This window comes from Patiria miniata, unplaced genomic scaffold (genome assembly GCF_015706575.1).
Source record: "Patiria miniata isolate m_02_andy unplaced genomic scaffold, ASM1570657v1 HiC_scaffold_4, whole genome shotgun sequence".
NCBI lineage: Eukaryota > Metazoa > Echinodermata > Asteroidea > Valvatida > Asterinidae > Patiria > Patiria miniata.
This window is the reverse complement of record NW_024037071.1, coordinates 4351620-4364961: the sequence shown is the minus strand read 5'-3', so window position 1 is coordinate 4364961 and position 13342 is coordinate 4351620. Positions and strand designations below refer to the sequence as shown.

At 41.4% G+C, this 13342-nt stretch overlaps 1 protein-coding gene and 1 non-coding gene across 2 annotated transcripts; one reads left to right on the top strand and one right to left on the bottom strand.

Annotated features, from left to right (window-relative positions):
• The first annotated feature begins 162 nt into the window (after window positions 1–162).
• Window positions 163–267, top strand: Trnai-uau. Its single transcript has 2 exons — window positions 163–200; window positions 232–267. It is a non-coding gene; the product is annotated as a tRNA-Ile (tRNA).
• A 344-nt stretch (window positions 268–611) lies between these two features.
• Window positions 612–13342, bottom strand: LOC119739745. Its single transcript, XM_038214789.1, has 13 exons — window positions 13117–13342; window positions 9654–9886; window positions 9155–9327; window positions 8613–8710; window positions 7365–7633; window positions 6203–6364; window positions 5694–5734; window positions 5101–5462; window positions 4403–4542; window positions 3844–4107; window positions 3263–3368; window positions 2627–2816; window positions 612–2017 (listed from the first exon to the last, which is right to left on the bottom strand). Exons 1-13 carry the CDS (start codon window positions 13243–13245, stop codon window positions 1848–1850), a joined length of 2337 nt encoding a protein of 778 aa, XP_038070717.1. The 5' UTR covers window positions 13246–13342; the 3' UTR covers window positions 612–1847.

Genomic DNA, 13342 nt, shown 5'->3' with positions numbered 1-13342 from the left:
TCATCACCGATCACGCGAGGGCGCACTTCAATGAAACTTAGTCGTACGGGCAGCGGTAGGTCATTTATCGATAAGAAACGTCTTGGACCAAGACTAGCAGCTATGAAAAATCAAAACGTGTTGAATTATCCTATAATTGAGATGAGCTATGCTTCTTGGCAGTCCCCAGTAGCACAATCGTTTAGCGCGTTGTACTTATAAGACAGTAACCATACGCATTGCCATGGAGAGATGCAAAGGCTGTGAGTTCAAGCCTCACCTGGGGAATTGTCTGGCATTTTTTGCTTTTTTGAAGAAAAAAAATCCATTTTATTATATCTTTACATTAATGAAGTAATCAGATGCAAAAGTATGTTCTTATTCAAAATAAAAAGCGAAAGCAAAAGAAATTGATAAACAAAACCAATCTTTATTCAGAGACCATCCACACCCATGACGTCTTCTTGCTAAAAGAGCAGTGCACAACATGCGTAAAACCTCGCTCAGGCCAGCTGCATGGGCGTCGCCGGAATGGGGCAAGAGGGGCACTAACCCCCCAACCCCCCCCCCCCCCAAAAAAAAAGCAAAAAAAAGACAAATATAAAAGAAAAGAAAAAAATTGAGGCGTGAAGTCATATTTTCATTTTAATTTAATACACAGTTAACAAATGGGCGTCTGCGTCTGCATGGATGTCAATGGGGGGGGGGGGGGGGTTAACCGCCTTGCCCTCGAAACAAACTTATAAATTGAGAATATGGTAGAGAAAGTACAAGGATTTGGAATACGGTAAAACTATTCTCCAAATCACACAATGAGAAAATCAAAACGTTTCTAACTTGGGCATACATTTTTTTTTTACGTGTTGACATTTTTCCTTGCTCTAAGGAAACGTTGAACTAATATGCAAAACGAGCTAAATTTGTAATGTAACGATTTTTAAGCATGCAAAATCTAATGAACTAATTTTTATTGGTTGTGTTTACACTTGACAATTGAATCCTTCTGAGTATTAAAGCAGTTGAAATACTGTTACATAATACATTATTAATAAGAAAATCCTCACTTTTCTGAGTATTAATTGATTATATAAATTCATTCTTATTTTGTTTTTTTTATGTGAAACTTTTGTGGGGTGGTCCATGGTTGAGATGTTTGCCGAATTCAACTAGACTAATGATCTTCGAAAGGAATAAGGAAGGGGAAAAATATAGGTATAGCAGACAATTATTTAATAGGCTCCAAATTTCTCGCAAAGGAGAAACTCATGATTTGCATACCTTAGATTCTTTGTTGTTTTGGGGTTTGTGTAGATTTGTACACAACTGAAGAGTGGAGGCTCGATCTGCACAGGACTTTGAGTTTGCGTTTCTGTGAAATTTGGATGAAACGACGCCCTAGAATTGCTCTGTTTTCCAAATGGAGTGGGATCATTTTTCAAAAATGGTGGCGGACCTCATTAGGACTACTTTCAACTTTCATGTAAACTTCCCAACAAAAGTCATTGGTTAACCCCAAATGAAAGATGATGAAATAAGCTTTAGTTTGATGTGTGTCTCGATCACCTTGGAGACATGTCTTTTTTCAGATTGTTTTTAAGTGATGGCATTTATCGTTGGGGTCTATAGCAATTTACTTACTGGACTGCACCCATGGCTCCGTGTATAAGTACCCCCTCTACGGTTGCAAAGGGAGAATTGTGAAAGCGCCATATATTGCTCGTGCACGAAGTGAATAAATACGGTAGCTAATTGTATCTAAATTTTATGCAAGTGAAAGAAACACTGGAATATGTATTAAAAGTTCATGCATAGAAGTTATCCCAGATGTTTAATTAAAATAAGATCAATTCGTTTCATGACTCGTTAATTCAGTCTTCTTCCTGATCCTCAGTGGACACTGGCTCATACATGTGAAGGCGTTTGGTCCGTTTACGCATTACGGCAACCAGTGCGCCGAGTACCAGCACGCAGCCAACCAATAGGCAGACAGTTGTCAGAAGGACTGGCAGCTGAACAGACGCCATCTTAGATGTGGCTTCTGAAAAAAAACATTAACAATTCTTACAATGTAGAATTTAATATAAGTTTGCCAGTGTCAGCTAACCAAATCCAACCTAAAAAAAAAAACCAATAACTTTTATGTACATCTTTAACAAAATAAAATAATAATAAATAAATAAATTAGGGGAAAATAGAAACATTTGGAAAATTCCTTGGATTGATGATAGAAACTTCAAGCAAAGAAAATGTTGCTCCATTCAGACAACATCTCAAGACACGTCTGCTAAATCTGCCTAAGACCGATACAAGTCAACTCTACCTATTGCATCCGCCACATGATCCCATCCTATACCCTAACACCCTACCCCTTCGAAGCCATAGGGCGATATCTAATAGTTATACGACCCCACTCTGCCTAATTAACCACGTCCATTAAAAATCATACCCTTCCCCATCCCAACACACCACACCCAACCCCACTCCGCACTACCCCCATCTATCCTATCCAACCCCACCCAAAACCCCCACCATGTTTTACCCGACAACCCACCCACTTCCCCCAACCCTATTCAATCCCCACCCCACCACAACGCACCCTTCTCCACCCCACCCAACCAACCCACTTAAGTCAGGTTCCTTTGCCTACCTTTCCCTTCGTCCTGCTCCACTGATATGGGTCCCTGTGTGATGGCATAAGACCGGGAACCAGACGCAGATCTTGCGTGGCGTCTGCGCAGACTGAGTGGCGAGCCGGAGGTACCATTTTGACACCCAATAGCACACCGAGAGCCTGCATCGCTGGAGTTGCACAGGAGCATGTCACAATGAACGTACACCTTTAGAAAGGGGAAATGTTCTCAAATCGAGTCAAAAATCACACACCCCTTTCCCTATACAGGTGTGAAGTATACACTCTTTTGTCACACTTTGCGAAAACAATAGAGAATGGAACTTAGAAGACCTGTGGCAAGTTTACTAGCAAGTTTAGAAGTAGGAATGGATATTGGCAAGTTTTAGGAATGAGAATTTAATGGACAACTGACAAGCAACCAACTAGGAACTGGAATAAGAACTTACATAGAAATTGCTGTGTTTTGTTGGAAGGTCAGTCGGCCCACTAGTGCAATGAAATACCCAACCACCCCCTCTTTGTATTCTCAAAAGTAAAACAGATGAACAAAACATAAAGGGTTGTTGATCATGTGCCCCCGTTGCTAGGCAACAAAGCGCCCTCTGTTGTTAATGCACAGAGATCTATAGCTCAAGGAACGATTGTACCTACCACAGGCTTGGGTAGGGAACCGACAAATGCAAAGGCATCAATATCAAAACGTTCGATGTCTGGGTGGAGCGATGGATGCAATGCCACAGTGTTGTCTCTGATGCACCTGCAGTGAATAATGAATACACTCTATTTTTCATCGTTGTGGTTCTCGTATTTGGATATAATTTCGGAAGCCTTTTGGTAAAAAAAAATCATCTTGACCTCCCTTTCACTTGGAAGAGAATTAAAGTACAACCAGTTGTTGCGAGGTGAGTAATAGAAGCCATACACGGGCATATTTTGCTCACATCCCAGGATAGTCAACGGAAACACTTCGCATCGCAACACCGATAACCGTTAGTTATTGAAAACAGGAATCGATGTAAGGCTACTGTAACAATGATGAATACGTACGATTTGGAGTTACAATTTTGGAGTAATGTTTTGTTTCAGTAATTTATCAAGACTCGGGACAAAACAAAACCTATTTATATCCATATATAGCTTATTTACAGAATAACCTGTAGCTTAATTGGCTGAACCTTAACATTCTCGTGCGGGAACTTTGATTTGTTCAAGCACGGAGTCCATCAACTCACCCATCTTGGATGAAAGTATAGCCATGGAAATCGTCAGGGTTGGTGGTCGGAGTGGCGCGACACGTCTGAACAAACAGCTGCAGTCCAGGTTCGCTCCAGGTCCGGGCCTCGAAGTACAGCTTGTTACCCATCCCGACGTGGACGGGGTAGTCAACGGACTGGTAGGGCCTGGCATAGTTGTTGCTATGGTAAAGGCGGAGGGAGAAGTTGAAGGTGCCATAGCCATCTTCGCGGAATGTGATCTTGGAGATATCGGGACGGAAACTGAAGATGGAAAGAGGACAACAGTTTCAATACTGTCACAGGATTCTGAATATCTCAGTCTAGGATTAAACCACAGTAATATCCCCCCCCCCCCGAATCTCAATATCTCATATATCGGATTTGGTCTTAGTTCGGCAATCCATACACTGGATTGGAGTCACAATAGCTAGGTCTCGGGTACACTCTGCCTAGTTCCCTCCAACCCACCCAGGTTAAACGATCCCAAGCTTCCAAGACAATTATGTGCTGTATGGACTGGAATACCTCAGTATATATGTCTCGGTTTATAACCCACCTTAGTTCAGCAATCCCCTCCGAGTCCATGATGCACTGGACTGGAATCTTGACGTCTTGGTCTCGGGTTATAACACTGCCTGGCACAGGAACTGCCTCATCGTGGATGATGTTGGAAAACATCACATTGTTCTCTCGAACCTACCAAAACAAAACAAAAATTGCAGAAAAAAAACATGAAAATTGAACATGGGAAGACGTTTTAAAAGCACAATCACACCACATTCATAAACTCATATGCACGAACCGGGGAGTGCACATATAAAGTCCTACACACTGGAGCGCTTGTAAATAACGTCACTTGATCTAAACATTTTAAAAAGACGTTTCCCTTAGGGTTACATATTGCGGAAAGGATCAAAGCAAATGCTGCGTGTGCACACTTTCCATACAATTTTTAGTTGCAACTATTCTGGTTTGGTAACTATATTTAAATCAGATAAGATTTGAAGGTAATAATAAGATAAAGATCTCTTTTGTGGGTTTAGGACAGTATGCTCTTATCTGCCAGTTGTCAGGAGACAAGGAATTCCAACGGTAAATAGAGGTTATGGTAAGACTGGAAGCGATGAAGTCACTTTTTTTTCTCAAAGGCCTTTTCAAATTGGTATAAATATTTTACCAATCAAGACATACGGACATACCTCAATCAGTTGTAAACCAGATTAACTTTTGTTTATATAACATGGCTAACTCTACCTCCATGAGAGTCCCACATCGGTCGTATGTTGTCGCGATCTTGACGTGGGTGGCGTTATGATGACTACCGACGCACGCCGAGTCCAGGAAATGCAAATGAGATGCCAGGGCTTCACCAATCATGGATCGGGGAATGAAAACTGTCATGCCAGAATCGGAGCAGTCCATTGAGGGAGATGGGGGTGGTTGGGTCATCATCACGGGTGGGCGAACAGTCATTGAAGTGGACTGTGTCGTGCGTTGTGTGGAAAGTTGGCTGGTGAGAACCTCACCCAAGAGTGCCGTCGAATGGGTATACTGGGGAGTAGTCCCTTCACTCGCCGCTGAAGTGGCTGCCATGGGCGATTGGGCACTTGTCCAACCTAAGAGGACCAGCAACAGACTAAATATCAGGCAATTGTTTAGATTTTGGCCAATCCGCTCTTTTTCCTTTTTTTTAAATGAGCGGAACATAGCGACGAATCAGGCTGTTTTTGGTGCAGTTATAATTCCTTTTCTCTCCAACTCTGGGAAAGGGTTTTGAATCTTTCCAAAGTGGAAAAGCAGATCATGTTTGCATCTCTACTTTATTCTCAAATTGTTTTTTAACATACCTCTGACTGTCAGATATACACAGCGTACTTCACTCGTGTACCTGAAAACAAATGTTGAATTTACATTAGCTGCGACATACAAATGCTTGCTTTTAAAGTCTGTTATTTGACTTTGGAAAATGTGAACTTAACATGAAAGTATTGTTAAGTCGAGCCTGTCCAGCTAAGCAAACACAACGTTTACTTGTTACCAAATATGTGCTCTTTTTTTACACATACATACAGCGTCACAAGTGTTTCCGATTTTAATTCACCCTATCCCAATCAGATTCATTCCAAAATCAACTGTGAAGCTTTTTTGACCTAAGGAACACACTAGGGGGCGCTAGTTTCGTTAGAATAAAGAAAGTGTTCTCAAACCAAATTCACCATATTGTGCGATCGTGTCCGACTTCCCATGACTTGTGTGTTATTTCCGGCCATTGCCGAGTGCATGATGGAGGATTCAGGAAGTTTAATACCAAAAAAATCCCAGGAGTTTTTGAAAATGAAGTAAATTCTTAACTTACCCGTCCGAGTCTAACGCATTGAAGCAGAAGACATGAAGTCCAGTTTGGTTATTGGAGGGTGTCCAAGAAGCCGTGATGAAATGTTCATTCATTGTGCTGGGCACCAGTGAAATGGCCGATGTTGTCATGCCAACGGGCGAGGTCGTTTCGATCTCGATTATTCTGCAAAAGGGAACCGGATACCAAGACTTTAGTCTTGGGGATCTTTCTTGTTTGTAATAGTTTTCCATTTTTTTATACTAACTTATAACTTAAATGTTTTCATTCATTCCCTTAAGGCAGGTAGGATTTGGTGTAACATTAAATGACATTGTGGCATTCTATTGGTTGAGAAACGTTCCTGAAGTTCATATGTACGAACGACCTCATTCATTCCGCTAAGTACATCACCACATGTAACCGGTAAAATCACATCATCGTTCTCAACGACTTGTGAATATTTTTTGTCACCGTTGTAAGTCATCACAAGTAAACCGTAAGCCAATCATAAGTCGTCCAGCCTAAAGTCAAATTGACTTATTGTCACGGAATTTTGATCAACCTATGATTGACTTACGATTGATTCTTGAATATAGCTATTTGACTTGTGATTGTCTGCTGATTAATTTGCATTTGAATTGTGTCTGACTTGTTATGCGTCTTGACTTTCAATTGGCTTGTGATTGATTAAAGATAAACTTGTGACTGACTTGTGATTTAACTTGGAAATGACAACTGTGAGTTACTCGTCATTGAAATGTGATACAGTTATTTCAAACACTGCAACTGACATGTGATTGACTTGTTGCTGACTAAAGATTGGCTGGCATTGACTTGTGATTGATATTGTGATTGACTTGTGACTGGCTTAAGATTGGCTGGCATTGACTTGTGATTGATATTGTGATTGACTTGAGATTATAGACAGATCTAGGCACGGTAATCGCTGTACACACACGAGGCCCCCTTCAATGGCGAAAGCATTGTGCAACTATTGTGGAAAGGTACTGCACCGTTTAATCACAGATTTTAAATCATTCACCAGAGCGGACTGATATTACTTTGTAATTAATGCTATGTCATGGCTTGCATTTCTCTTCACAAGTTCCAAAAATTGAGATTTTACCTCGCTTTCAATTGAATATGGCCGACTCGTAAATAAAACCAATTGGGTTACACTCACTGAGCACTGGAAGCCCTTGCCCGGATCTGCGTTCTGAACACCTGCCCCGGCACAAGCCCGAAGCGGGCACCCTGGTCAGGGCTGGGGTTTATCAGCGCCGGTTTGTCATTGCAAGCATCGCTGCTCGAGTAGACGTTGACAAGGAACTGGAGTGGGACTTTGCTCTTGGAAATGACGGCGGTTGGCGTGGAGAAGTCTTCGATCACGAGAGCGATAGCATACCATCCTAATGATGACGACACTGCGTTGATGGACACGATACATGTATTCTGGATTAGATGGAAATGACAATCATATTCCTTGAAATGATACCCGAAATGGATGAATGAGGGGCTAAATTTATGCTATTTCTAAGGTCTGGTTGAAAGGAAATTAATCTAATGTCGCATTTTTCCCGAGAAAAGACGTAAAACCGGTTGTTTACTTCTGACGCTGCAAACATTTTGTGGCACACACATGCGTATTTCCATGCGTAAATATAAGTCTCCTTCTTGGAAGAGGAGTTTCCCCCAGCTTATTTGTCCGTATATATGTCAGCCGATCACTTGCATAGCCAAGGGTGCCCTAGGGGACAAGTTCTCCCCTTGCCGCTAAGGTAGGCCTATGATTTTGAGTATGCACCCTAATAACATGCTCGTTCCCCCTACCCACCCCCACCTCAACCCCCGAAAAAAATGGCTACGCCACCGTCTCAATGACGATTCAATGTAGATGTGCGGTCACGACACGTCCGCGTGTCTGTGTACGCATAATGTACAAGTACACAAAGTACATGCTGTTTCCCGCACAATGCAACAATGGGACATGTGCGACTGGAATCACGACTAGCATCAAGAAAGCTTGATTTTTTAGTAAAAAAAATGACCTCCAAAATTCGCTCTCGCAAGATAACACAAAAATTGTCAACTTTTAAACGATAGTTGCTTGGACGTTTATATTCTACTTTAAAATGCTCTTTCCAATTAATTTCATTTCCTTTAAACGCGTTTTGTAGCCCAAAATTATTGGACGCATTCCAGGACGTAGTATACCTTTAATGTTGGTAAAATGGGATTCATGTCTGTTTAGACCCCCAAATGGAATTCGTTTTCCTGAAAGTCAAATTTGAGTAACAAGCAGCTGTAATACTTCAAACAGTTGCAGCCTTGTTTTTGGTACAAAGATACCTGCATAATGAATTCGATTAAAAATCGAGCCTTTTTAAAACGCGTTATTTGCGTTCAAAAGTTAGACTCTAGGTGTATTCACCGAATCCAATAAAGCGCCTGGCATCGGAGTCACGCCTCCTCTTTCAGCTTCGATGGAGGGCCAACGACATCGCACTACATCTCCATCTGGATCCCCCTCTGAAAACGTGTCAAATAATTACATCTTTTGTTATTCTATATCTCGGTAAAATGCATCTTAGCTAACTTGCATTCACTAAAACTTTATATCACAAATTGGCTCCCGATTATTTGTGTTCCTCTATTCAGCCCGTCTCTTACAAGCACGGAGAATAGTTATACTAAACAGCCAGACTGTGCAAAAAAGGTGAAGTTTGTACACGTGGCGTTAATTCGCACAAGTATTACGTTATTTCGCAATACGTACGTGTTGCGTTATTTCGCAATACTATTGCGTCATTTCATTGCGTTATTTCGCAACTCTATTGCGTGTTTTCGCTGTACTATTGCGTTATTTCTCAATATATTTATTGCGCTATTTCGCAATACTAAAACATTGTTTCTCTTTCAAGACCTGGCACGAACGGGCTTCCATATATGGGGGAGTTGATAACGAAATATTACTTGGAATATTGAGCGTTACACTGCATCCTTGCTGTATGCGAGACACTGGCATCCATGATGTAACTGGGGACGAGTTGATGACGCCGTTGTGGGGGGACAGATCAACGTGAGCCTCAGCGCTGTACGCGTTCGATCCCCCATTATGAAGAGAAATCCAACAGCATGTAGCATATCTGAGGAAAAAAAGGATATTAAAAATATGTTATCCACATAACACTCTATTTTATTTACAGTTGTATTGACCATTGCAGTACCTACATGGGCTTTCTATGGTGGCTTTCGCGAATATTGACGTCATATTGACGACTTGCCTGAAATCGCAAATATTGACGTCAGTATTCACGACAAACATTTACGTCTCGCTTTCCGGTCTCAAAAAAGTAACGTCAAAAATTTCACGTCTCGCTCTCCGGTCGCGAATGGGTAACTCTTTTTGCAGACCTAATGCTTGCTACCGACCCTGTCCAATATAGTAATATTCAATCAATCAATAACCCACCTGATATCAAATTCAGTTAATCCTGGTTCGATGGTAAACCTCGTGTGTCCCACTCCCCTCTGCCAATTTTCAGCCTGACTGTAGTCCGTGCATTGATAGTCGACGGTCGATATCTGTTGTTGACTGCACTGCTGACACTTTAAGTTCTCTGCCGCAACAATCAGGGTACCGTCAGTGATGTGCGACTCGTCGCATTGCGATTGGCTGAAACCGACCATCCAATTGATATCAATCTAAGTATAAAAAAGAACCCACTTATGATCATAAAACTTAAAAAAATCGTTCCGCGTACGGTATAATCAAAACTCTGAAACAGATGTGACTGTTGGTTCAATACGGAAGGATGCAGTACCAAATGTCAGAAAGATGCCCATCGATGATGGAGTAAAGACTGCGGTATTATATAGGCGATGGGCTGATGGTTATGGTCAAAATCATCTCCCATGAGCAATTTAGAATGGTTGGCCTTTATTTTAGGGATTATTAACTAAACACATAAGCCCACGACAACTATATTATAAAGAACCCAAATCAACTTCGATTCCATTTTTGGAGGGGGTCCGAAATGAATACAGACGTAGAACGAAATACCGGGGCTCTGTTTATTTAAAAAGTTGGAGAAATAATCACAACAGGAGAGTCATATAAATTGCAGTGAAAGCTTTTGCAGTCAATGACAACTTTGAATTTGGAATTACATGTTGCAACACTATAGGCCTATTGCTTAAAAGGAAAATCCTCTTCTAGGGCGAGGACACATATTTCATGAGAGGTATAAGTTGCAAAAAACAAATTTGTAAGATATTACGTCTGTTCCTAATTCGTATCAATTCGTACGCTGTTAAAAATTTGCCCGTAATTTTACGGTAAAAGCATTGCCAAAAGGGTTGCCAACAAAAAACCGTAAAATTACGGTCAGTTACGGGTTTCCTAAAATGACGGTGGCCGCAATTTCAACACGAATTTCCCGTAGGTTTCACGGTTATTTGCCGTAAAGTAATGGAATACAAAGTGGGGCGGCGTCGGGGATGGATGCAGGGGTAGGGAGGGGCAGGCGCGGTTCTAGAGAAAATATTTTTTTTGGGGGGGAGGGCTAGCAAGGTGGATCCAGAATTTGTTTCAGGGAGGCGTGCTGAAATGTAGACAGGTTATTTTCTCTGGACATTAAGGCCTCTGAAAAAGGGGAGCGCTGATAAAATCCTGGTACCATATTTAAATAGGGGGCGCCGTTCAAATTCGATGATTATTAACACTAGATTACAGAATGGTGTACCGTATTTTGAACAGCCGAACATTATACCAGTATAACTTTTTTTGGGTGTCACAGGAGGGGGGGGGGGGGTTCGACTTATTTTTTAGGAATTTGTATGGGAAAAAAAAAATTGACAGAGCTGGGGGGGGTTGACCCCCCCCCCCCCACCCCCCTGGATCCGCGCCTGAGATGTGTATACGAATCACAGCTTTACAAAAGGCGGCTGTGAGGGTTTGAATGGGGAGGGGTTCTGAAGGGTTACAGATACAAAAGCATTGTGAATCCCAGCATGCATCGGGGCACCAAGTTTTACGGGAAATTCACGTAGCACGTTCTTTCTTGTGACGGTTCGAGTAATAACGGTAATAAACCGTAAAAACTACGGGAAATGGACAGTGTTTTTACGGGTTTTGTTTACAGTGTAGTCTAAGCAGTACAGTTTAAAAGCGAAATTCCAAATTATACCGTACCCTTCATGCGGAAGGAGCTACAGTTTTGATTTATCAAACACGGCAAATTGTAAAAAGCATAGGCTTTAAGTGTCATCGTATTTCACTAAAATTAGAAAACAAAGCTTGAAGCTCTATATTCTTCGAAGAGGATACAATACATCAACGAATTATTTGAAGGCGATTAAAACTATTTAACAGGGGAGGGGCGAAACTCGAAAATGAGTAAATTGAATGAAACAATACAATTTTGTATCGGTATCAGTCATCCAAAAAAAGCAAATACCAATTTGAGGTACGGTTACTAAAAACAATGTACTGTATATAAACTTTTAATTCGCCGATTTAAGACCTAAAATATGGCCCTTCATGAAAAAATCACTCATTTTCCCAGTAACTTTTTGAAAATGTAGTTTTTCGCCCAATGACATACACACTAAAATTTCATCTGAACATTAACAAACTTTCTATTTTTGTGAAATTGTATTGCTTTAAAAGTTGAGATTGGGGTCAGATTGCTGCAGGTTTCGTCATTATGCCAGATGTGTCCCCACTTTACAATAAAAAAAATTATGATTGGCCCTATGATTGGGAAGAAAACAAGTGCGAGTGCACAATAAGCTATGGCCGTGTTACAAGAAGTCTTGCATAAAATCTATCAAAATGATCCCTGCCAGAGCTGAAAAAGTGACGCCGAAAAATGCCACGCCGATGGCACATATGGAACACCATATCTTTGGTCAATTTTTTGGGGACAGACAGGCAGACACCACAGACAGAGCGACAGACATCAGGCAGACAGGTCCCTGACAAGGGCGGATCCAGAACACAATTTTTTGGGGGCCAAAAAAAATTTGGTCCCCCAAAAAGTGGGTCCAAAAATTTACGGCGTGGGGTTCGGGGCCCGCCTAAGGGCCCCGAAATTTGTTTGGATTCTAGATGCTCTGTGGTGCGATCTGAGGCAATTTCTGACCACTTTAACCAATGTTTTTTTGAGGAAAAGATGGTGGTGTACTCATTGCCTGCCTTTATTGCGATGTCACATAAAAAAAAAAATTGGTTTCGTTTTTGGGGGGCCATGGCCCCCTTTGCCCCCCCCCCCCTGGATCCACCCTTGGTCCCTGAGTGCCCAAAATTCTAATCAAAGTCTTTTCATGCGTCAGGTCTACACAATTGGCTAGACTTTGGCGTTATGGGATACTCCGGTACGATAGCACGACCCGGATCTCTTTAAATCACAAGTGACAGTAATTCAGATTGGTATAAAGAGGACACTTTAGGTTATGGCCCACTGAACCCGTTCAAAAAAGACGACGATATCGGAAAACCTGTTTTGGCATTTAAAGTTCATGCATTCTTTTGGTGTGGCAGTGCACGAAAATTAATGTTCAAACGTTTTCGCTTATTTCTACTGTTATAGAACCCTTTAAGAACATTCAAATGATACATCATTGAGGTAAGAAATACATCACTGCAGTAACAAATTAAATTGGGACATCCTGGTCTAACTCCAACAACATCATCGTGCAATTGTGTCAATATAATTCTACATATATTTATATAATTCCAATCAAATAAAATACTAATCTGTGCGCGTAACAAAATGGTTAATTATTTTTTCCTAGCGGTATAGTTATAGGCCTCGTCATTTTGTTGAAAATCACAATAATTGTCTCAGGGAAAATCCATGAAATGGATTTTTGTCAGCAGAGCACAAACACATTAAGAATAATAACCACAATTATTTGATAAATGTCCTTACCTTGTTGGGTTCATCAGTCGCCCTCCAAGACAGAGCCTCGCCCCTGAAGTGGGAAGACTCTACGGTGTCGGTAAGAAACGCCTGCACACCCCACAACAGGAACACCAACGAACCGAACCCGCGAGCCATACCTTACTCTGATGTGCTCCAATTTAGCGAGCCTACACACAATGTTTTCACAATTCGGTGGGATGCACATAAAAGCACAAATCACGCTCCTTTTCAG

Bases quoted from the DNA above. Each gene is read 5' to 3' on its own strand.
- LOC119739745 (XM_038214789.1), bottom strand. From the start codon at position 13,245: ATGGCTCGCGGGTTCGGTTCGTTGGTGTTCCTGTTGTGGGGTGTGCAG. The intron at 8,711-9,154 runs GTAATATTTCGT...ACACGTTTTCAG, and splicing joins TGTAACGCTCAATATTCCAA to AGGGGGATCCAGATGGAGAT. The intron at 5,463-5,693 runs GTATGTTAAAAA...TGGTCCTCTTAG, and splicing joins TGTATATCTGACAGTCAGAG to GTTGGACAAGTGCCCAATCG.